At 51.9% G+C, this 21,912-nt stretch overlaps 1 protein-coding gene across 2 annotated transcripts in view; it reads right to left on the reverse strand.

The window, feature by feature from the left end:
* STRIP2 (striatin interacting protein 2) overlaps nucleotides 1–21,912 on the reverse strand; it is a 35,340-nt gene that overhangs the window by 5,817 nt on the left and 7,611 nt on the right. The window contains exons 6-16 of one of the 2 annotated variants that reach the window (XM_081331459.1): nucleotides 21,399–21,467; nucleotides 20,623–20,729; nucleotides 18,662–18,789; nucleotides 16,846–17,040; nucleotides 15,245–15,468; nucleotides 14,055–14,120; nucleotides 11,952–12,015; nucleotides 10,788–10,859; nucleotides 5,015–5,089; nucleotides 3,343–3,440; nucleotides 440–566 (exon numbers count right to left, since the gene is read on the reverse strand). In XM_081331459.1, coding sequence (XP_081187585.1) covers nucleotides 440–566; nucleotides 3,343–3,440; nucleotides 5,015–5,089; nucleotides 10,788–10,859; nucleotides 11,952–12,015; nucleotides 14,055–14,120; nucleotides 15,245–15,468; nucleotides 16,846–17,040; nucleotides 18,662–18,789; nucleotides 20,623–20,729; nucleotides 21,399–21,467 — 1,225 coding nt within the window. The remainder of the gene's footprint in view (nucleotides 1–439; nucleotides 567–3,342; nucleotides 3,441–5,014; nucleotides 5,090–10,787; nucleotides 10,860–11,951; nucleotides 12,016–14,054; nucleotides 14,121–15,244; nucleotides 15,469–16,845; nucleotides 17,041–18,661; nucleotides 18,790–20,622; nucleotides 20,730–21,398; nucleotides 21,468–21,912) is intronic. The other variant, XM_081331458.1, reaches the window with a different exon arrangement.

Raw genomic sequence — 21,912 nt, forward strand, 5'->3', positions numbered from 1 at the left:
CATGGTCGTTAAGTGAATCCGGCTTCCCCCCGTGGACTCTGCTTGTCAGAAGGTCGCAAAAGGGGAGCACGTGGGGACGCTGCGACCGTCGTAAATATGAACCGGTTGCCAAGCTTCTGAATTTGGATCCCGTCACCACGGGGATCCTGCGACGGTCCTAAGTTTGAAAAACGGCCCTAAGTCCCTTTTGGGGGGGGGCTTTTTAGTGAATTTGAACGGTCACTAAACGAACCGTCCTAAGTTGAGGACTTGCTGTATTCCTTATGGGAAAAATCTGTTTGGTCCCCATCCTTTTCCGTACTTGTTCTCCCTCCCGCCACTGAGGAAGGATGAAAACTGAGATACCGCTATCGATAAAACCTGTACGCAATGCGAATAAAATAGCCATAAAAATGGAGGGGGGGGGCGTCACGGTCCCCAAGGACCCACCAGGTCCCACCTGATAAACGTGGTTCAGCCGGAAATGCTTCAGGAGCAGCAGCAGCAAAGCCGCGATGCTCTTGACGATGATTTCTTTGTGCCGATTGACGTCGATCCCCAGCTTCATGCTCTGGAGAACAGTCACTCTGAAGCCCAGGAGAAAAAAAGATTAAAGATTAAAATCGTGGCCGCTTTATGACTTCCGGACTTCAACTCCCAGGATTCCCTAGCCGGCCTAGAATTCTGGGAGTTGAAGTCCGCAGAAGTCTTCAGATGGCTAAAGTGGGACATCCTTGGCCAGCCTGTGTTAGTCATATGATTACAGCCTAACTGGTTGGGTTGGCAATATATAAGCCATGATTTGTAATGTATTGTATCCCTTTAAAGGTGTAATGATTGGTCAACGCTGTGTTCATTCAACGGCCATAAGAGGGAGCTAGAGACATAGCTTCTCTCTCTGTGTGTTAGTTACTTTGTCAGGTTGCTTGCTGATTATTGTTGATTGTGGTTTTGCTACTGTTTGCTAAACCCCAAGAACTGTGTTTTTGACTTTTTGGATTGGTAAGACCACTGCGTATTGGATAACTCTTGAACTGTTGATATCTTCTCTGTACCCGTGTATGACCTGGACTGTTTATTCTTGACTTGTGCTACTCCTAAAAGTAAAGTTTTTTTTCCTTTTTTACACGCCTCAGTGTATCAGTGTGGTTGCTGTGCAAAACCTGACTACTCTCAGTACCACTTCCTCTGTGCATTCTCCTTGTTGGCTCAGGAGATATTCTGCACAAACCCTGTCAGCCTGGACAAATGGCTGTCCGGTCTCTTCTTGAAAGCCTCCAGTGATGGAGCATCCACAACCTCTGGAGGCACCATTTCCCACAGACGAATTGATCTGGGAATTATAGAGTAACAGAGTCGGAAGGGACCTTGGAGGTCTTCTAGTCCAACCCCCAGCTCAAGCAAGAGGTCCTATCACCATTCCAGGCTAACTGCTGTCCAATCTCTTCTTAAAAGCCTCCAGTGACGGAGCACCCACAACTTCTGGAGGCAAGCAGTTCCACTGGTTAATTGTTCTCACTGTCTGGAAGTTTCTCCTTAGTTCCAGGTTGCTTCTCTCCTCAATGAGTTTCCATCCGTTGCTTCTCCTCCTGCCCTTCAGGTGCTTTGGAGAATACTCTGACACCCCCTCTTCTTTGTGACACCCCTCAAATATTGGAACGCTGCTATCATGTTCCCCCTTGTCCTTCTCTTCATTAGACTAGACCAGGGGTAGGCAACCTTGGCTCTTTTATGACTCGTGGACTTCAACTCCCAGAATTCCTGAGCCAGCATGGCTGAGCTTGAAAACCTCTCCATTTCTCCTCAGCGTGGCTGGCTCAGGAATTCTGGGAGTTGAAAACCACAAGTCATAAAGGAGCCAAGGTTGCCTACCGCTGGACTAGACATTCCCAATTCCTTGCAACCGTTCTTTATATGTTTTGGCCTCCAGTCCCCTAATCAAGGTGCTGGTAATGACCTATAAAGCCCTAAATGGCTTGGGTCCGGATTATCTAAGGGAACACCTGCTGCCGGCATCAACTTCCCATCGTCCTGTGCGCTCCCACAGGGAGGGCCTTCTCAGGGTACCGCCAGTTAGGGAATGCCGGCGGGTTATTCCCAGGGGAAGGGCGTTCTCTGTGGGCGCGCTGGCCCTATGGAACCAACTACCCACAGAACCTAGGACTGCCCCCGACCTTCGCTCATTTCGCCGGGACCTGAAAACCTGGTTCTTCAAGTTGTTTGGCCCAGACTGAGGGGTTTTAATTTAATTAATTTAATTGGGTTTTAGTTTAACTTCAGGGACTGTAATTTAATTAATAGTTTTAACTGATTTTAATTTTGTATGCTATGTATTTTAATTTTCCCTGTAAACCGCCCTGAGTCCTACGGGAATAGGGCGGTATATAAATTTAAATAATAAATAATAATAAATAAATCATCTTTGTTGCTCTTCTCTGCACTCTTTCCAGAGTCTCAAGATCTTGTTTACATCATGGTGACCAAAAGTGGATGCCGTATTCCAAGTGTGGCCTTACCAAGGCCTTGTAAAGTGATATTAACACTTCATGTGATCTTGATTCTATCCCTCTGTTAATGCAGCCCAGGATTGCATTGGCCTTTTTGGCAGCTGCCGCACACGGCTGGCTCCTATCTAAGTGATTGTCTATTAGAACTACGAGATCCCTCTCACAGTTGCTACTATTGAGCAAGGTACCACCTACTATACCTATACAGTTTTTCTTGCTTAAATGTAGAACCTTACTTTTTTCACCACTGAATTTCATTTTGTTAGATAGCGCCCAGTGTTCAAGTCTGTCAAGATCCTTCTGTATCTTAAGCCTGTCTTCTGGAGCAGGGGTCTTCAAAATTGGCCCTTTTATGACCTGTGGACTTCAACTCCCAGAACTCCTCAGCCAGCGTGCCTGGTTGAAGAATTCTGGGAGTTGAAGTCCAGAAGTCATAAAAGGGCCAGGTTTGAAGACGTGGCTGAGGAATTCTGGGAGTTGAAGTCCACAAGTCCTAAAAGGGCCAAGTTTGAAGACCTGGCTGAGGAATTCTGGGAGTCGAAGTCCACAAGTCCTAAAAGGGCCAAGTATGAAGACCCCTGTTCCGGAGTGTTGGCTATTCCTGCCAGCTTGGTGTCATCTGCAAATTTGATGAGTTCCCCATCTATCCCCTCATTTGGACCATTTATGAAGACGGCCTATTGTAGCCCTTGTAGAAAGGACTACAATTCCTTGGAAAGAGGACTACAATTCCTTCTCAAAGAGGACTACAATTCCCAGGATTCGTGCCAATGGATAAACTCCTCCCCAGGGGTCAGAGGTAGCACCCACCACATTGGGGTACTCCTGTAGCTTTTCTGGGGTGTCCTCCACTTACGGCATTTCCTCCGGCAATACGTCAGCCAGGATGTTGATGGAGTCCGTCTTGGCTTTTGATGTTGGGGCCGCAGCCAGCAGGATCTTGAGCAGAGCAATCTGAAGCAGGGAAGGAGCGTATCAACCTCAAACTAGCCTTCGGAACAGAGGCCTCCAAACCTGGCCATGTTTAAGACTTCTGGACTTCAACTCCCAGAATTCTATGCTGGCGGAGGAATTCTGGGAGTTGAAGTCCAGAAGTCTTAAAAGTGGCCAGGTTTGGAGACTCCCCAATAGTAACAGAAAACCTTTACAACCTGTGGATGCTGCAACGGTCAAAAGTGTGAAACATGGTCCTAAGTCACTTTTTTTCAATACTGCTGTAACCTCAACAGGTCACTAAGTGAAGCGTTGTAAGTCGAGGACTACCCGTACACACATTTTTGATAAAAATGCAGAAATCCACTGGAGAAATAAATGCAGGTAAGGTCCTTGGGACCACTCGCCGCACTTACGACCGTCGCAGGATCAAAATTTGGGTGCTTGGCTTTGTCTTTACGACACGTCACAGCGTCCCCAGAGAATGGGGGGGGGAGGGGGGCGGCTCAGGTGATTCATATTTGCGACCTTTCCAGCCGGCCTTTGACCAGCAAAGTCAATGAGGGAAGCTGGTTTCGCTTAACAATGTGACTCATTTAACGACCGCAGTGCTTTCGCTAAACAGCCGTGGCAAAAACAGGTCCCCAAATCGGGTGTGACTCACTTTTGCAGTTGCTTAGTGAAGGAAATTGCGATCCCAGTTCTGGTTGTAAGTCAAGGACTATCTATAAAGAAGGAAATGTAGGCCCAGATATATCCAGATTTTTTTTCTGTTAAAGTTTCTGTCAGTCAAACGGTTCTGATCCAATGTTTTTCTGTGGGTTAACGGGCACCTGTCCGCGTAGAGCTGAGCATGTCTCTCTCTCTCTCTGTTTCGTGCCCAGGAGCTAACCATGGCAACTTCCAATACAGGTAAGTCCCCAACTTATGACAGTTCATTTAGCGACCGTTCAAAGTTAGAACAACACTGAAAAAGAGTGTTAGGACTGTTTTTCACACTTATGACCGTTACAGCCTCCCCAGGGTCACGTGATCGAAGTTCGGACGCTGGGCAACTGGCCCCTTAACGACCGGGTGACTAAGTTAACAACTGCAGCGGTTCCCTTGACAACGGTGGCAAGAAAGGTTGTAAAACGGGGCAAAACTCGCTTAACGTCTGTCTCACTTAGCAACGGAAATGTCCTGGGAATATAAATAGGGGCCGATCGATCCTCCTAACTGTGATTGTGGCAACACCCCACAAACTTCACATCATATTGTGAGAATTGCCCCCCCCCTCAAAGTTGCCGGGATCCCTGCAAGGGCTACATCACCCCGAAGACAGTGCTGCCCAATGGCTAAAGGATCTAGGCATCCGGCCACAGGTCCAGTCGCTCTGGCCGCTGCTGATGCTTAATTTTATTTCACAATTTTTATTCATCCCTGGCATTGTGTGTTTTTAAAATAACTCCCTGCTCTGGCAGGCCTTTCGAGGTCAAGGCACATTTTGTAGGTGGCTTCTCCCAATTTTATGCATGGTGCTGCATTTTGCAAGGCCCCACAAAATAAATATCAAATAAAAAAGAGATAAAACAAGGCACAGGCCTGACGCTCACCATGTACTGTGGCAGGTTGTACAACATGGCCCGATAGAGAACCTCACAAGGCGTCTCCTGCACTTCTTCTTCCCCCTGAAGCGTCAGAACGGATGCAAAACAATCAGAACACAGCAGGAAGGGACCTCGGAGGTCTTCTAGTCCAACCCCTTGCTCACACAGGAGACCCTATACCAGGGGTAGGCAACCTTGGCTCTTTTATGACTCGTGGACTTCAACTCCCAGAATTCCTGAGCCAGCATGGGGGAACTATGGCCCCCTCATGACTCGTGGACTTCAACTCCCAGAATTCCTGAGCCAGCATGGGGGAACTATGGCCCCCTCATGACTCGTGGACTTCAACTCCCAGAATTCCTGAGCCAGCATGGGGGAACTATGGCCCCCTCATGACTCGTGGACTTCAACTCCCAGAATTCCTGAGCCAGCATGGGGGAACTATGGCCCCTTCATGACTCGTGGACTTCAACTCCCAGAATTCCTGAGCCAGCATGGGGGAACTATGGCCCCCTCATGACTCGTGGACTTCAACTCCCAGAATTCCTGAGCCAGCATGGGGGAACTATGGCCCCCTCATGACTCGTGGACTTCAACTCCCAGAATTCCTGAGCCAGCATGGGGGAACTATGGCCCCCTCATGACTCGTGGACTTCAACTCCCAGAATTCCTGAGCCAGCATGGGGGAACTATGGCCCCCTCATGACTCGTGGACTTCAACTCCCAGAATTCCTGAGCCAGCATGGGGGAACTATGGCCCCCTCATGACTCGTGGACTTCAACTCCCAGAATTCCTGAGCCAGCATGGGGGAACTATGGCTCCCTCATGACTCGTGGACTTCAACTCCCAGAATTCCTGAGCCAGCATGGGGGAACTATGGTCCCCTCATGACTCATGGACATCAACTCCCAGAATTCCTGAGCCAGCATGGAGGAACTATGGCCCCCTCATGACTGGTGGACTTCAACTCCCAGAATTCCTGAGCCAGCATGGGGGAACTATGGCCCCCTCATGACTGGTGGACTTCAACTCCCAGAAGTCCTGAGCCAGCATGGGGGAACTATGGCCCCCTCATGACTGGTGGACTTCAACTCCCAGAAGTCCTGAGCCAGCATGGGGGAACTATGGCCCCCTCATGACTCGTGGACTTCAACTCCCAGAATTCCTGAGCCAGCATGGGGGAACTATGGCTCCCTCATGACTCGTGGACTTCAACTCCCAGAATTCCTGAGCCAGCATGGGGGAACTATGGCCCCCTCATGACTCGTGGACATCAACTCCCAGAATTCCTGAGCCAGCATGGGGGAACTATGGCCCCCTCATGACTCGTGGACTTCAACTCCCAGAATTCCTGAGCCAGCATGGGGGAACTATGGCCCCCTCATGACTCGTGGACTTCAACTCCCAGAATTCCTGAGCCAGCATGGGGGAACTATGGCCCCCTCATGACTCGTGGACTTCAACTCCCAGAATTCCTGAGCCAGCATGGGGGAACTATGGCCCCCTCATGACTCGTGGACTTCAACTCCCAGAATTCCTGAGCCAGCATGGGGGAACTATGGCCCCCTCATGACTCGTGGACTTCAACTCCCAGAATTCCTGAGCCAGCATGGGGGAACTATGGCCCCCTCATGACTCGTGGACTTCAACTCCCAGAATTCCTGAGCCAACATGGGGGAACTATGGCCCCCTCATGACTCGTGGACTTCAACTCCCAGAATTCCTGAGCCAGCATGGGGGAACTATGGCCCCCTCATGACTCGTGGACTTCAACTCCCAGAATTCCTGAGCCAGCATGGGGGAACTATGGCCCCCTCATGACTCGTGGACTTCAACTCCCAGAATTCCTGAGCCAACATGGGGGAACTATGGCCCCCTCATGACTCGTGGACTTCAACTCCCAGAATTCCTGAGCCAGCATGGGGGAACTATGGCCCCCTCATGACTCGTGGACTTCAACTCCCAGAATTCCTGAGCCAGCATGGGGGAACTATGGCCCCCTCATGACTCGTGGACTTCAACTCCCAGAATTCCTGAGCCAGCATGGGGGAACTATGGCCCCCTCATGACTCGTGGACTTCAACTCCCAGAATTCCTGAGCCAGCATGGGGGAACTATGGCCCCCTCATGACTCGTGGACTTCAACTCCCAGAATTCCTGAGCCAGCATGGGGGAACTATGGCCCCCTCATGACTCGTGGACTTCAACTCCCAGAATTCCTGAGCCAGCATGGGGGAACTATGGCCCCCTCATGACTCGTGGACTTCAACTCCCAGAATTCCTGAGCCAGCATGGGGGAACTAGGGCCCCCTCATGACTCGTGGACTTCAACTCCCAGAATTCCTGAGCCAGCATGGGGGAACTAGGGCCCCCTCATGACTCGTGGACTTCAACTCCCAGAATTCCTGAGCCAGCATGGGGGAACTATGGCCCCCTCATGACTCGTGGACTTCAACTCCCAGAATTCCTGAGCCAGCATGGGGGAACTATGGCTCCCTCATGACTCGTGGACTTCAACTCCCAGAATTCCTGAGCCAGCATGGGGGAACTATGGTCCCCTCATGACTCATGGACATCAACTCCCAGAATTCCTGAGCCAGCATGGAGGAACTATGGCCCCCTCATGACTGGTGGACTTCAACTCCCAGAATTCCTGAGCCAGCATGGGGGAACTATGGCCCCCTCATGACTGGTGGACTTCAACTCCCAGAAGTCCTGAGCCAGCATGGGGGAACTATGGCCCCCTCATGACTGGTGGACTTCAACTCCCAGAAGTCCTGAGCCAGCATGGGGGAACTATGGCCCCCTCATGACTCGTGGACATCAACTCCCAGAATTCCTGAGCCAGCATGGGGGAACTATGGCCCCCTCATGACTCGTGGACTTCAACTCCCAGAATTCCTGAGCCAGCATGGGGGAACTATGGCCCCCTCATGACTCGTGGACTTCAACTCCCAGAATTCCTGAGCCAGCATGGGGGAACTATGGCCCCCTCATGACTCGTGGACTTCAACTCCCAGAATTCCTGAGCCAGCATGGGGGAACTATGGCCCCCTCATGACTCGTGGACTTCAACTCCCAGAATTCCTGAGCCAACATGGGGGAACTATGGCCCCCTCATGACTCGTGGACTTCAACTCCCAGAATTCCTGAGCCAGCATGGGGGAACTATGGCCCCCTCATGACTCGTGGACTTCAACTCCCAGAATTCCTGAGCCAGCATGGGGGAACTATGGCCCCCTCATGACTCGTGGACTTCAACTCCCAGAATTCCTGAGCCAGCATGGGGGAACTATGGCCCCCTCATGACTCGTGGACTTCAACTCCCAGAATTCCTGAGCCAGCATGGGGGAACTATGGCCCCCTCATGACTCGTGGACTTCAACTCCCAGAATTCCTGAGCCAGCATGGGGGAACTATGGCCCCCTCATGACTCGTGGACTTCAACTCCCAGAATTCCTGAGCCAGCATGGGGGAACTATGGCCCCCTCATGACTCGTGGACTTCAACTCCCAGAATTCCTGAGCCAGCATGGGGGAACTATGGCCCCCTCATGACTCGTGGACTTCAACTCCCAGAATTCCTGAGCCAGCATGGGGGAACTATGGCCCCCTCATGACTCGTGGACTTCAACTCCCAGAATTCCTGAGCCAGCATGGGGGAACTATGGCTCCCTCATGACTCGTGGACTTCAACTCCCAGAATTCCTGAGCCAGCATGGGGGAACTATGGTCCCCTCATGACTCGTGGACATCAACTCCCAGAATTCCTGAGCCAGCATGGAGGAACTATGGCCCCCTCATGACTCGTGGACTTCAACTCCCAGAATTCCTGAGCCAGCATGGGGGAACTATGGCCCCCTCATGACTGGTGGACTTCAACTCCCAGAAGTCCTGAGCCAGCATGGGGGAACTATGGCCCCCTCATGACTCGTGGACTTCAACTCCCAGAATTCCTGAGCCAGCATGGGGGAACTATGGCTCCCTCATGACTCGTGGACTTCAACTCCCAGAATTCCTGAGCCAGCATGGGGGAACTATGGCCCCCTCATGACTCGTGGATTTTAACTCCCAGAATTCCTGAGCCAGCATGGAGGAACTATGGCCCCCTCATGACTCGTGGACTTCAACTCCCAGAATTCCTGAGCCAGCATGGGGGAACTATGGCCCCCTCATGACTCGTGGACTTCAATTCCCAGAATTCCTGAGCCAGCATGGGGGAACTATGGCCCCCTCATGACTCGTGGACTTCAACTCCCAGAATTCCTGAGCCAGCATGGGGGAACTATGGCCCCCCTCATGACTCGTGGACTTCAACTCCCAGAATTCCTGAGCCAGCATGGGGGAACTATGGCCCCCTCATGACTCGTGGACTTCAACTCCCAGAATTCCTGAGCCAGCATGGGGGAACTATGGCCCCCTCATGACTCGTGGACTTCAACTCCCAGAATTCCTGAGCCAGCATGGGGGAACTATGGCCCCCTCATGACTCGTGGACTTCAACTCCCAGAATTCCTGAGCCAGCATGGGGGAACTATGGCCCCCTCATGACTCGTGGACTTCAACTCCCAGAATTCCTGAGCCAGCATGGGGGAACTATGGCCCCCTCATGACTCGTGGACTTCAACTCCCAGAATTCCTGAGCCAGCATGGGGGAACTATGGCCCCCTCATGACTCGTGGACTTCAACTCCCAGAATTCCTGAGCCAACATGGGGGAACTATGGCCCCCTCATGACTCGTGGACTTCAACTCCCAGAATTCCTGAGCCAGCATGGGGGAACTATGGCCCCCTCATGACTCGTGGACTTCAACTCCCAGAATTCCTGAGCCAGCATGGGGGAACTATGGCCCCCTCATGACTCGTGGACTTCAACTCCCAGAATTCCTGAGCCAGCATGGGGGAACTATGGCCCCCTCATGACTTGTGGACTTCAACTCCCAGAATTCCTGAGCCAGCATGGGGGAACTATGGCTCCCTCATGACTCGTGGACTTCAACTCCCAGAATTCCTGAGCCAGCATGGGGGAACTATGGTCCCCTCATGACTCGTGGACATCAACTCCCAGAATTCCTGAGCCAGCATGGGGGAACTATGGCCCCCTCATGACTGGTGGACTTCAACTCCCAGAAGTCCTGAGCCAGCATGGGGGAACTATGGCCCCCTCATGACTCGTGGACATCAACTCCCAGAATTCCTGAGCCAGCATGGGGGAACTATGGCCCCCTCATGACTGGTGGACTTCAACTCCCAGAATTCCTGAGCCAGCATGGGGGAACTATGGTCCCCTCATGACTCGTGGACATCAACTCCCAGAATTCCTGAGCCAGCATGGGGGAACTATGGCCCCCTCATGACTGGTGGACTTCAACTCCCAGAAGTCCTGAGCCAGCATGGGGGAACTATGGCCCCCTCATGACTCGTGGACTTCAACTCCCAGAATTCCTGAGCCAGCCACACTGAGGGGAAAGGGAGAGGTTTCCATGCTGAGCCATTGTGGCTGAGGAATTCTGGGAGTTGAAGTCCACGAGTCATAAAAGAGCCAAGGTTGCCTATCCCTGTCCAGTCTCTTCTAGAGAACCCCCAGTGTTGGAGTACCCACAACCTCTGGAGGCAGGCTGTTCCACTGGCTAATTGTCCCCACTGTCAGGAAGCTATGGCCTGGCCTAGACCATCCCAGACAGGTGACTGTCCACTCTCTTCTTCAAAACCTCCAGAGATGGAGGGCCCACAACTGGGAAGCGAAAAGGTGGACGGGGCAGCCTGCAGAAATAGTTACCAAAGAGATGGGGCGTTTCTCCATTTCTTCCTCATTCTTGATCTGCACTTCAGCCACCGAGATGTATTTGTGCTGAGGAGAAGATGGGAAGAACAGGAATCGCACAAAACAATGAAAATATTTCAGAGGAGCTTGAGTTAAAAGCCAACGACTCAACAAGAGTTTGAAAGTTTGAGCCAGTTTGGTCTGGTCTTGTGGTTAAGGCAGCAGGCTAGAAAGCAGGAGACAGTGAGTTCTAGTCCCGCCTTAGGCGTGCAAACAGGCTGGGTGACTTTGGGCCAATCACCAGGAGACGGTGAGTTCCAGTCCCGCCTTAGACATGGAAGCCAGCTGAGTGACTTTGGGCCAATCACCAGGAGACTGTGAGTTCTAGTCCCGCCTTAGGCACGGAAGCCAGCTGGGTGACTTTGGGCCAATCACCAGGAGACTGTGAGTTCTAGTCCCGCCTTAGGCATGGAAGCCAGCTGGGTGACTTTGGGCCAATCACCAGGAGACGGTGAGTTCCAGTCCCGCCTTAGACATGGAAGCCAGCTGAGTGACTTTGGGCCAATCACCAGGAGACGGTGAGTTCCAGTCCCGCCTTAGGCATGGAAGCCAGCTGGGTGACTTTGGGCCAATCACCAGGAGACGGTGAGTTCCAGTCCCGCCTTAGACATGGAAGCCAGCTGAGTGACTTTGGGCCAATCACCAGGAGACTGTGAGTTCAATCCCGCCTTAGGCACGGAAGCCAGCTGGGTGACTTAGGGCCAATCACCAGGAGACGGTGAGTTCTAGTCCCGCCTTAGGAACGAAAGCCGGCTGGTTGTCTGGGGCAAATTAGGAGGAGGAATGTTTGAGGTAGGTCTGAGCTTGAGTTGTTTATAAAAATAATGAAGATGGTCCATAAAGAAATAAAAATAATAGAAATAAAATGTCCCCAAACGCTCAGCAGAGTCCTGCAGAGCTCTTAGAATCTCCACGGGAGGAAAGCAGAATTCACAGCTAACGCCAAAATGTTTCTCACACTGTTTCTCAACCTTGCCCGCTTTCAGATGGATGGACTTCAACTCCCAGAATTCCACAGCCAGCTTTGCTGGCTGTGGAATTCTGGGAGTTGAAGTCCACCCATCTGAAAGCGGGCAAGGTTGACAAATCCTGGCTTACATTGCAAAATCTCCACCTTACCTCTTTCAGAGTCTTCACACTTTCATGGATCGGGCACGGCAAGCCTGCTAAGGTATCGGTGTCTCTACAAGGGGGATCAAAAGTGGCAGGGAGGAAGAACAAGGAAAAGCGACGTTAGGAAGCAAATATATATATATCCTTTCTTCTTCCGGGGTGTGGATCTTGTGCCGATCGGCGTTTTTTTTGCAAGGCTGCCTATGCGAGAACCGTTTATCCGCCGATCCTTCCTTTCCGCTTTGATCAAACTGCAATTTGACAGACAGACTCTTGGAAAACCCATCGGGCCAAAGTGAGCGGAGAACACGTGGAACGTCGAAATATTTCGCCTGCTTTTAACATGGGACTATTCCACAAAGTGCAGTTTGAGCGCCCCGGGTGGATAGTCCTCTAGATAACACACACACATACGCACGCACACGTTTGGAGTTAGGTAAATGTGCTGGAATGACAATATCTGCGAGCGGAAGAAGCCGGTGAAAGTGGAAGAAAGGAGTGCCAGTTACGAACGCTGTCGGTTTGCAAAAAAAAGCAAGCATGCGAGAGAAAATAGGCAGATTGGCGTATCTTTGTAGAACGGTTACTAAACGGCTGAGATCCTGGGTGCTCTCTGAGCAGGGCTGTTTCCTTGCAGACGTTTCATGACCCAACTAGGTAACATCCTCAGTGTTGGAAGGGAGTGGGGGTTTGTGGAGAGGAGGAGAAAGAGAAGTGAGGAGGAGGAGGAGGAGGAGGAGGAGGAGGACTGTGGGGTCCTTGGTGCTCTCCTAAGGTAAAGGTAAAGGTTCCCCCGCACATGCGTGCTAGTCGTTTCCGACTCTAGGGGCCGGTGCTCATCTCCGTTTCAAAGCCGAAGAGCCAGCGCTTGTCCGAGGACGTCTCCGTGGTCATGTGGCCGGCATGACTAGACGCCAAAGGCGCACGGAACGCTGTTACCTTCCCACCGGAGTGGTCCCTATTTTTCTACTTGCATTTTTACGTGCTTTCGAACTGCTAGGTTGGCAGAAGCTGGGACAAGTAACAGGCGCTCACTCTGCTACGCGGCACTCGGGATTCGACCCGCCAAACTGCCGACCTTCTGATCGACAAGCTCAGCGTCCTAACCCACTGAGCCACCGCGTCCCTTTTGGTGCTCTCCTAGCTGGGTGGTTTCCTTGCAGACGCTTCCTGACCCAACTAGGTAACATCATTGTTAGAAGGGAGTGGGGTTTACTTTCTGTTTACATACAAGTATACAGGGAAAGCCACTCCCAATAAAAGAGAATATTTGTGGCACAAGGTTGAACTGTGGGGTCCTTGGGAATGGTGTTTGTGGAGTGGAGGAAGAGGAGGAGGAGGAGGAAGAGGGGGAGGAGGAAGAGGAGGAGGACTGTGGGGTCCTTGGTGGTCTCTGAGCTGGGTGGTTTTCCTGCAGACGTTTCATGACCCAAGTAGGGAACGTCATCAGTGCTGGAAGGGAGCGGGTGCTGCGGGGAGGAGGAGGAAGACTGTGGGGTCCTTGGAGCTCTCTGAGTTTGGTTGCTTTCTTGCAGACGTTTCATGACCCAACTAGGGAACATCATCAGTGCTGGAAGGGAGTGAGGTTTGCAGAGGAGAGGAGGAGGAGGAAAAAAGGACTGTGGGATCCTTGGTGCTCTCTGAGCTGGGTGGTTTTCCTGCAGACGTTTCATGACCCAAGTAGGTGACATCATCAGTGCCAGAAGAGAGGGTGGGTGGGTTGGGGGGGGTTGTGGAAGGGAGGAGGAGGAGGAGGAGGAAGGAAAGGACTGTGGGGTCCTTGGTGCTCTCTGAGCTCTCTCTTTATATCCCAGGGTCTTGCCCGTTCACCGTTGGATCTGGAGGGTGTTCGTTCCCAGAAAGTTATTTTACACCTACCAAAACCCGGCTACGAACCCTCAGACATCGCATCCAGGCGCGAAAATTAAAGCGCCTTGGACACCCACCACCACCACCACCACCACCCCCTTTGCAGAATCGGCTCAAAGCTCTGACGACGACACACGGGTTTTCCCATTCAGCCGGCAATGCATTTAACCCCTGACACGTACATTAAAGGTTGTACTTAGGAGGTCAAAAATGTCCCTCCAGGGGCCGCCATCTACTCACCGCCCAAGCGTGAATCCAATGAATTTGTTCCTGCTCGTCTCCAGGAAGTGTTCGATGTCTTTCTGTCTGGAAGAGAGAGGGGGGGAGGGAGGGAGAGAGAGGAAGGGAGAGAGAGGGAGGGAGAGAGAGGGAGGGAGAGGGGAGGGAGGGAGGGAGGGAAGGAGGGGGAGAGAGGGTGAGGGAAGGGACAGAGGGAAGGAGGGAGGGACAGAGAGGGAGCGAGAGGAAGGGAGAGAGGGAAAGAGGGAGGGAGAGGGAGGGAGGGAGAGTGAGAGAGAGGGAAGGAGGGAGAGTGTGAGAGAGAGAGAGAGGGAGGAAGAGAGAGAGGGAATGAGAGAGGGAGTGAGAGAGGGAAGGAAGGAGGGAGAGGGAGGGAGAAAGAGAGATGAAAAGAGAGGGAGGGAGAGAGAGGGAAGGAGGGAGAGAGGGAGGGAAGGAGGGGGAGAGAGAGAGGGAGGGGAGGAAGGAGGGAGGGAGGGAGAGAGAGGGAGGGAGGGAAGGAGGGGGAGAGAGGGTGAGGGAAGGGAGAGAGGGAAGGAGGGAGGGAGGGAGAGAGAGGGAGAGGGAGGAAAGGAGAGAGGGAAAGAGGAAGGGAGAGGGAGGGAGGGTGAGAGAGAGGGAAGGAGGGAGAGAGGGAAGGAGGGAGAGAGAGGGAGAGAGAAAAAACATGTACAAACATTTCAGCTGTTTCTTTTTCAGCCACTTTGTGTGCAGGCAGATCACGTCTAAACATCAATTCTGGGAATTCTGGGAGTTGAAGTCCACAAGTCTTAAAGTCCACTTGTATGAAATGGTAAAGGTTCTCCTGCTTGAGCAGGGGGGGTGGACTAGAAGACCTCCAAGGTCCCTTCCAGCTCAGCTCTACATTTTCTATTCTGTTCTGTTCTGTTCTCTAATGTTGCCAAGTTCAGACACCCCAATCTAGATCTCCTGTCCAGGCCCCGTTAGTGAAAAACGGAGATTTCAGACCTGCAGAACTGATTACCATCCATTCATTTTGGGGTGGGAGATGCCATTCAGGTTTTCCAAGGAATCTAGCCCATCTTCTCCTTGCCCGGATGGTCTTCTACTCAACCTGGACTGACATGAGTGCTCCACCACCATCTCATCCTCCTTCCCATGTTGACCAGGACCACGGGGGGGAGGGGGGGCTCTTCAAGGCTAGACGGGGACCTCGGGGGACACCGTACCTGACCTTGGGGGCCCACGGAAGGCCCCTTGGGAAGGAGACCTTCTCCACAGGCGGGCATGGAAGCGGCGCAGCCTGGAGGACGGTGCCCCTTTCCAAGACGTCCAGATCTCCTTCCGGCCCGTTTGGGATGTCATCGGGGTCCTCCTCGTCCACCATGGCCTCCTCGTTCTTGAAGGGGTCCCTCTCGTTGTAAACATCTAGGCTGTCTTGCTTCATCAGAGGCTGCATCAAAGAAACCAAGGGATGAGCGTGGCATCAACGTTGTCCTCTGGGGGTGGGGTGGGGAGTCTTCTGCTCTGGGGCTCCTTGAACGCTTCACCCAGAAGGACCCCCAAGGCTTTGGGGGAAGAAGGCGACGGGCCAAGAAAACTGGAAGAAAGGGGAGGGACGGAGCTCACTCAAACGGATTGGCCTGCCCCGCTTGTGCCAGCAGAATGGTATATAAGGGGCTGGACTAGAAGACCTCCAAGGTCCCTTCCAACTCTGCTGTTCTGTGAAGAGGCATGTCACCCAGCTGGCTTTAGTGTCTAAGGTGGGACTAGAACTCACTGTCGCCTGGTGATCGGCCCAAGGTCACCCAGCTGGCTTTAGTGTCTAAGGTGGGACTAGAACTCACAGTCTCCTGGTGATTGGCCCAATCACCCAGCCAGTTTTCATGCCTAAGGCGGGACTAGAACTCACTGTCACCTGGTGATTTTCCCAAAGTCACCCAGTCAGCTTTCACGTCTAAAGTGAGACTAGAACTCACCGTCTCCTGGTGATTGGCCCAAAGTCACCCAGCTGGCTTTCATGCCTAAGGCGGGACTAGAACTCACAGTCTCCTGGTGATTGGCCCAGAGTCACCCAGCCAATTTTCAGGCCTAAGGCAGGACTAGAACTCACTGTCTCCTGGTGATTGGTCCAGAGTCACCCAGCCAGTTTTCAGGCCTAAGGTGGGACTAGAACTCACTGTCTGCTGGTGATTGGCCCAAAGTCACCCAGCTGGCTTCTGTGCCTAAGGCGGGACTAGAACTCACCGTCTCCTGGTCATTGGCCCAAAGTCACCGAGCTGGCTTTCATGCCTAAGGCGGGACTAGAACTCACCGTCTCCTGGTGATTGGTCCACAGTCACCCAGCTGGCTTCCGTGCCTAAGGCGGAACTAGAATTCCCAACCTCCTGGTGATTGGCCCAGAGTCACCCAACTGGCTTTCATGCCTAAGGCGGGACTAGAACTCCAGGTCTCCCGGTTTCTAGCCTGGTGTTTTAACCACTAAGCGAAGCGGCCTTTTGTGTCCATGGGAAAGAATGGAAGAGACGAGACTGTCTTGACGGCACAAAATTCCCGGCTCCCGCAAGGGGAGACCCTTGGAGACGTCCCCTTGCTTTAAACCAAAGTCCTTGTCATTTTCACCATTTCACAATGGATTAACAACCACACAGCCAGTCTCCCAATTTGTCCGACTTTGTTGATAGCCAATCCTTACCGTCCCTTGTCTGCGAAGCAAAGGAGGATCGGGGAATTGACTTATCCATCAAAAAAAAAGGGGGGGGAAGGAGGAATGGGAGGAAACGAAGGTTTTCCTGCATTTGTGACCCCAGACAAGGCGGGATTTTATTACCCTCCGATTCCGGTGTCCGCGTTTTTGCGGCGGTGGCTGCGGCTGCTCCCCGGAGTCGGCGGCGTAGGCCGGGGGAGAGGCGGCCCGCATCTTCCGCACGACCTGGATGCTGTCTTCCGGCAAAGGGGGCAGCTGCAGCTCCTGGCGCTTCTTCACCTTCATGGCTTGGAGGGTGTCGAAGCCGCCCAGCGTGAACTGCAAAAGGGAGGCGAAAGGATAGCTGAGCGGCTCGCAGATTGCCAAGGGAGAAATATTTGCAGCTCTGGGGGGAACTGTGGGGTTCCCTTGGGGGGGGCTCTGAATTGGGTCATCTTCTTGTGGACGTTTCATGACCCAGCTAGGGAACAAGGTCAGGGCTGGAAGGGAGTGGGGTTTGCAGAGGGGAGGAGGAGGACTGTGGGATCCTTGTTGCTCTCTGAGCTGGGTGGTTTCCTTGCGGATGTTTCATGACCCAACTAGGGAACATCATCAGGGCTAGAAGGGAGTGGAAAGGAGGAGGAGGAGGAGGAGGAGGAGGAGGAGAAGGAGAGGAAGGAAGGAAGGAAGGAAGGAAGGAAGGAAGGAAGGAAGGAAGGAAGGAAGGAAGGAAGGAAGGAGGGAAGGAAGGAAGGAAGGAAGACTGTGGGATCCTTGGTGCTCTCTGAGCTGGGTGGTTTCCTTGCGGATGTTTCATGACCCAACTAGGGAACGTCATCAGTGCTAGAAGGGAGTGGAAAGGAGGAGGAGGAGGAGGAGGAGGAGGAGGAGGAGGAGGAGGAGAAGGAGAGGAAGGAAGGAAGGAAGGAAGGAAGGAAGGAAGGAAGGAAGGAAGGAAGGAAGGAAGGAAGGAAGGAAGGAGGGAAGACTGTGGGATCCTTGGTGCTCTCTGAGTTGGGTGGTTTCCTTGCGGATGTTTCATGACCCAACTAGGGAACATCATCAGTGCTAGAAGGGAGTGGAAAGGAGGAGGAGGAGGAGGAGGAGAAGGAGAAGGAGAAGGAGAGGAAGGAAGGAAGGAAGGAAGGAAGGAGGGAAGGAAGGAAGGAAGACTGTGGGATCCTTGGTGCTCTCTGAGCTGGATGGTTTTCTTGCAGACGTTTTATGACCCAGCTAGGGAACATCATCAGGGCTAGAAGGGAGCGGGGTTTGCTGTCGGTTAAATTACTAACAAGGAAATGACTCACTCTGGCAGGGCAAGCCACTTGTACATAAATAGAGAGCAAACCCCCCTCCCTTCCAGCCCTGATGATGTTACCTAGTTGGGTCATAAAATGTCTGTAAAAAAACCAAACAAGCTCAGAGAGGACCCCACCGTCTTCCTCCTCCTCTCTTCATCTAGCCCTGATGATGTTGCCTAGTTGGGTCATGAAACGTCTGCAAGGAAATCACCCAGCTCAGAGAGCAGCAGGGACCCCACAGTCTTCCTCCTCCTCCCTCCATTCTCCTCCTCCTCCTCCTCTTGCTTCTAGCACTGATGATGTTGCCTAGTTGGGTCATGAAACGTCTGCAAGGAAATCACCCAGCTCAGAGAGCAGCAGGGACCCCACAGTCTTCCTCCTCCTCCCTCCATTCTCCTCCTCCTCCTCCTCTTGCTTCTAGCACTGATGATGTTGCCTAGTTGGGTCATGAAACGTCTGCGAGGAGACCGCCAAGCTCAGAGAGCACAAGGGACCCCACAGTCCTTCCCCCCCCTCCTCCTCCACAAACCCCTTCTCGTCATCTAGCACTGATGATGTTCCCTAGCTGGGCCGTGAAACGTCAGCTCTGAGAGCCCCGATTCCTCCCGGTGCGCCCCCTGAAGCCCCCGCCATGCAAAGGGGAGAAGCAGCTCACTCACCACCAGGACCTTCCAGAGCAGAAGCAAGACTTTCTTCATGGGGAAGTGTGGGGAATGTTCGCTGCAGAATTTGGTCACCATCGTGAACAGCAAGAGCCCAAACGGTTCTTCGCTGTGGATCGGATAACCTCAAATGGGGTGGGGGGGGAGGAGGAGAATATGAGAACTCGAGTTGGGGGTTGTCCTCAGCGGCCTGGCTAAATCTAGTTTTGTCTCCAGCTTAGTGCAACCCGTAAGCTCCAGAAATATAAGCAATTTTTTTTTCGGGGGTGGGTGGGTGTGTTTCCGTCAAAGTTGAGCGATTTGATCCCCAATTACTGAATTATTGCGCGTGGTATTTGAGGTTGCAAAGGGTAGGAACAAGAGCTAAAAACTAAAAAAGGAGAGAATGAGAGAGGCCGAGGCAAAGAGAGGGAGGGAGGGAAAGAGAGAGAGAAAAGAGAGAGAGAAAGAGAGAATGAGACAGACACAGAGAGGGAGGGAGGGAAAGAGAAAAAAGAGAGAATGAGACAGAGGGAAGGAGAGGGAGAGAAGAGAGAGAGAAAGGATGAGACAGAGAGATGGAGGGACAGAGGGAGAAGGGGAGAGAGGAGAGAGAAGAAAGAGACAGACAGAGAGGAGAGAAAAGAGGGAGAATAAGAGAGAGGGATGGAGAGAGATAGAGAGAGAAGAGAGACAGAATGAGAGAGAGACAGACAGAGAGAGAGAGAGGAGAGAAAAGAGGGAGAATAAGAGAGGGATGGAGAGAGAGAGAGAATGAGACAGAGAGGGGGGAGAGAAAGAGAGAGAGAAGAGAGACAGAATGAGAGAGAGACAGAGAGAGAGAGAGAGAGGAGAGGAAAGAGGGAGAATAAGAGAGAGGGATGGAGAGAGAGAATGAGACAGAGAGGGGGGAGAGAAAGAGAGAGAGAAGAGAGACAGAATGAGAGAGAGAGAGAGAGAGAGAGAGAGGAGAGGAAAGAGAGAGTGAATAAGACAGAGAGGGGGGAGAGAGAGAGAGAGAATGAGACAGAGAGGGGGGAGAGAAAGAGAGAAGAGAGAGAATGAGAGAGAGACAGAGAGAGGAGAGAAAAGAGGGAGAATAAGAGAGAGGGATGGAGAGAGAGAGAGAGAATGAGACAGAGAGGGGGGAGAGAAAGAGAGAGAGAGAAGAGAGACAGAATGAGAGAGAGAGAGAGGAGAGGAAAGAGGGAGAATAAGAGAGAGAGAGGGATGGAGAGAGAGAGAGAATGAGACAGAGAGGGGGGAGAGAAAGAGAGAGAGAGAAGAGAGACAGAATGAGAGAGAGAGAGAAGAGAGGAAAGAGAGTGAATAAGACAGAGAAGGATGGAGAGAGAGAGAGAGAATGAGACAGAGAGGGGGGAGAGAAAGAGAGAAGAGAGAGAATGAGAGAGAGACAGAGAGAGACAGAGAGAGAGGAGAGAAAAGAGGGAGAATAAGAGAGAGGGATGGAGAGAAAGAGAGAGAATGAGACAGAGAGGGGGGAGAGAAAGAGAGAGAGAAGAGAGACAGAATGAGAGAGAGACAGAGAGAGAGAGAGAGAGAGGAGAGGAAAGAGAGAGCGAATAAGACAGAGAAGGATGGAGAGACCAAGCAAAGGTTTCCAGTCCTTTCCATTCCAATTAAGGCCAAATACTGGAAACGATCCGCTGCCTCCCATTGTGACACAATCCCAAACACACACCCAAGGATACAGGTGGGAAGGGTACCAATAGGATAAGGTCTCCTGCTTGAGCAAAAGGGGTTGGACTAGAAGACCTCCAAGGTCCCTTCCAACTCTTATTCTAATTCAAACCAGCAGTCTTTTCCTTGAAATTCCAAGAACTTTTAAAAAAGCAAAAATGGAATCTGAAGCTGAGCAAGGAGATCGATGGACACCACCTTCGGCACTCCAGAGGCACAGTGTGTGTCTGTGTGTGTGGTGCACGCGCGCATTTGTGTTATGCGTTGCCGTTACCTACTCAGCTCAGCCCTGAACATCTCTCGGGATGCCGTCCACTTCGGAGGATCTGTGTCCATTTCCACCCGGACATTTTCCACCATCAGGTACATGACAGTCAAAATCACCCTGGAAGCGAATCCCAAACAAGCTTCAGTTAGTCCTCAGTTTATAACGGTTCGTTTAATGACCATTTGAAGTCGCAACAGCAGTGAAAAGAGGGGCCGTTTCTTTTGACTTACTCTATGCCAGCATTAAAACAGTCGTAAAAATCAAGTCTGGCCGTGTGATGGGCTGCTTAATGACTACAACAGCTGATAGATAGTCCTCGATTTACAGACATTCATTTAGTGACTTTTTGAAGTTACGACGGCACCGTAAAGGGCCATTTTTCCTCTGTTTTAGCATCAAAAACTGACTCGTATTTATGACGGTTTCAGAGTCCCGGGGTCCCGTGATCCCCTTTTGCGACCTTCTGACAAGCAAAGCCAATAGGGGGAGCCAGATTCACTTAACAACCATGTGATTAACTGAACACCTGCAGTGACTTACTTAACGACTGTGGCAAGGAAGGTCGTAAAATGGGACAACCCCCCCTTAACAAATGTCTCGCTTAGCAACGGAAATTTTTAGCCTCAAGTGTGGTTGTACGTCGACGACCACCTGTGTCTTCGCTGCAAAACTCGTTTAACAGCTGCTTCGCTCAGCAACGGAACTTTTGGTTTCCACTGTGGTCGTTAAGCCGAGGACTCCCTGCAAAGGGGAGAATCGCAGAATTAGCCGCTCGGAAGAACTGACCGGAGTTCGGTGCTGTCCGCCAGAGAGATAGCCGGCTTCCTCACGGCGCTGCTGCGTGCCTCACTGTTGCTAGAACAAAAGGCAGGGAAAAGCAGTCAGAAGTTGTGCGTCTTTTTCTTTCACACAAAATCAGCTGGGGAAAAAAAAACCCACTAGATGCCAATGTTGGTGGCGTCGTCGTTTTTATGAAATGCAAGATTTTTAAAAGAGTTTGTCTCTTGCCAGGCACTTATTACCATCTTGGAAGGACATGGCTTAAAGCCAAAAGATTCTGGCCAAGAATACACACGTGGTTAGAGAAAAGTCCTAAAAAACGTACAGATTTTAAGCCAGAATTTATTTTTGCTAGGCACAAGAGTAGGAAACTATGAGAAAGAGCCTATATATCTAATTTTACACGTATTAACCGCGGCGAGAATTGTATTCGCTCAGCCTTGGAAAAATGAAGATATGCCAATGGAGGAAGAGAAAATTGAAATTTTTTTAAGATTGTGCAGAAATGGGCAGATTGACA

The sequence above is a fragment of the Vipera berus genome (assembly GCF_964194415.1).
Source record: "Vipera berus genome assembly, chromosome: 6".
NCBI lineage: Eukaryota > Metazoa > Chordata > Lepidosauria > Squamata > Viperidae > Vipera > Vipera berus.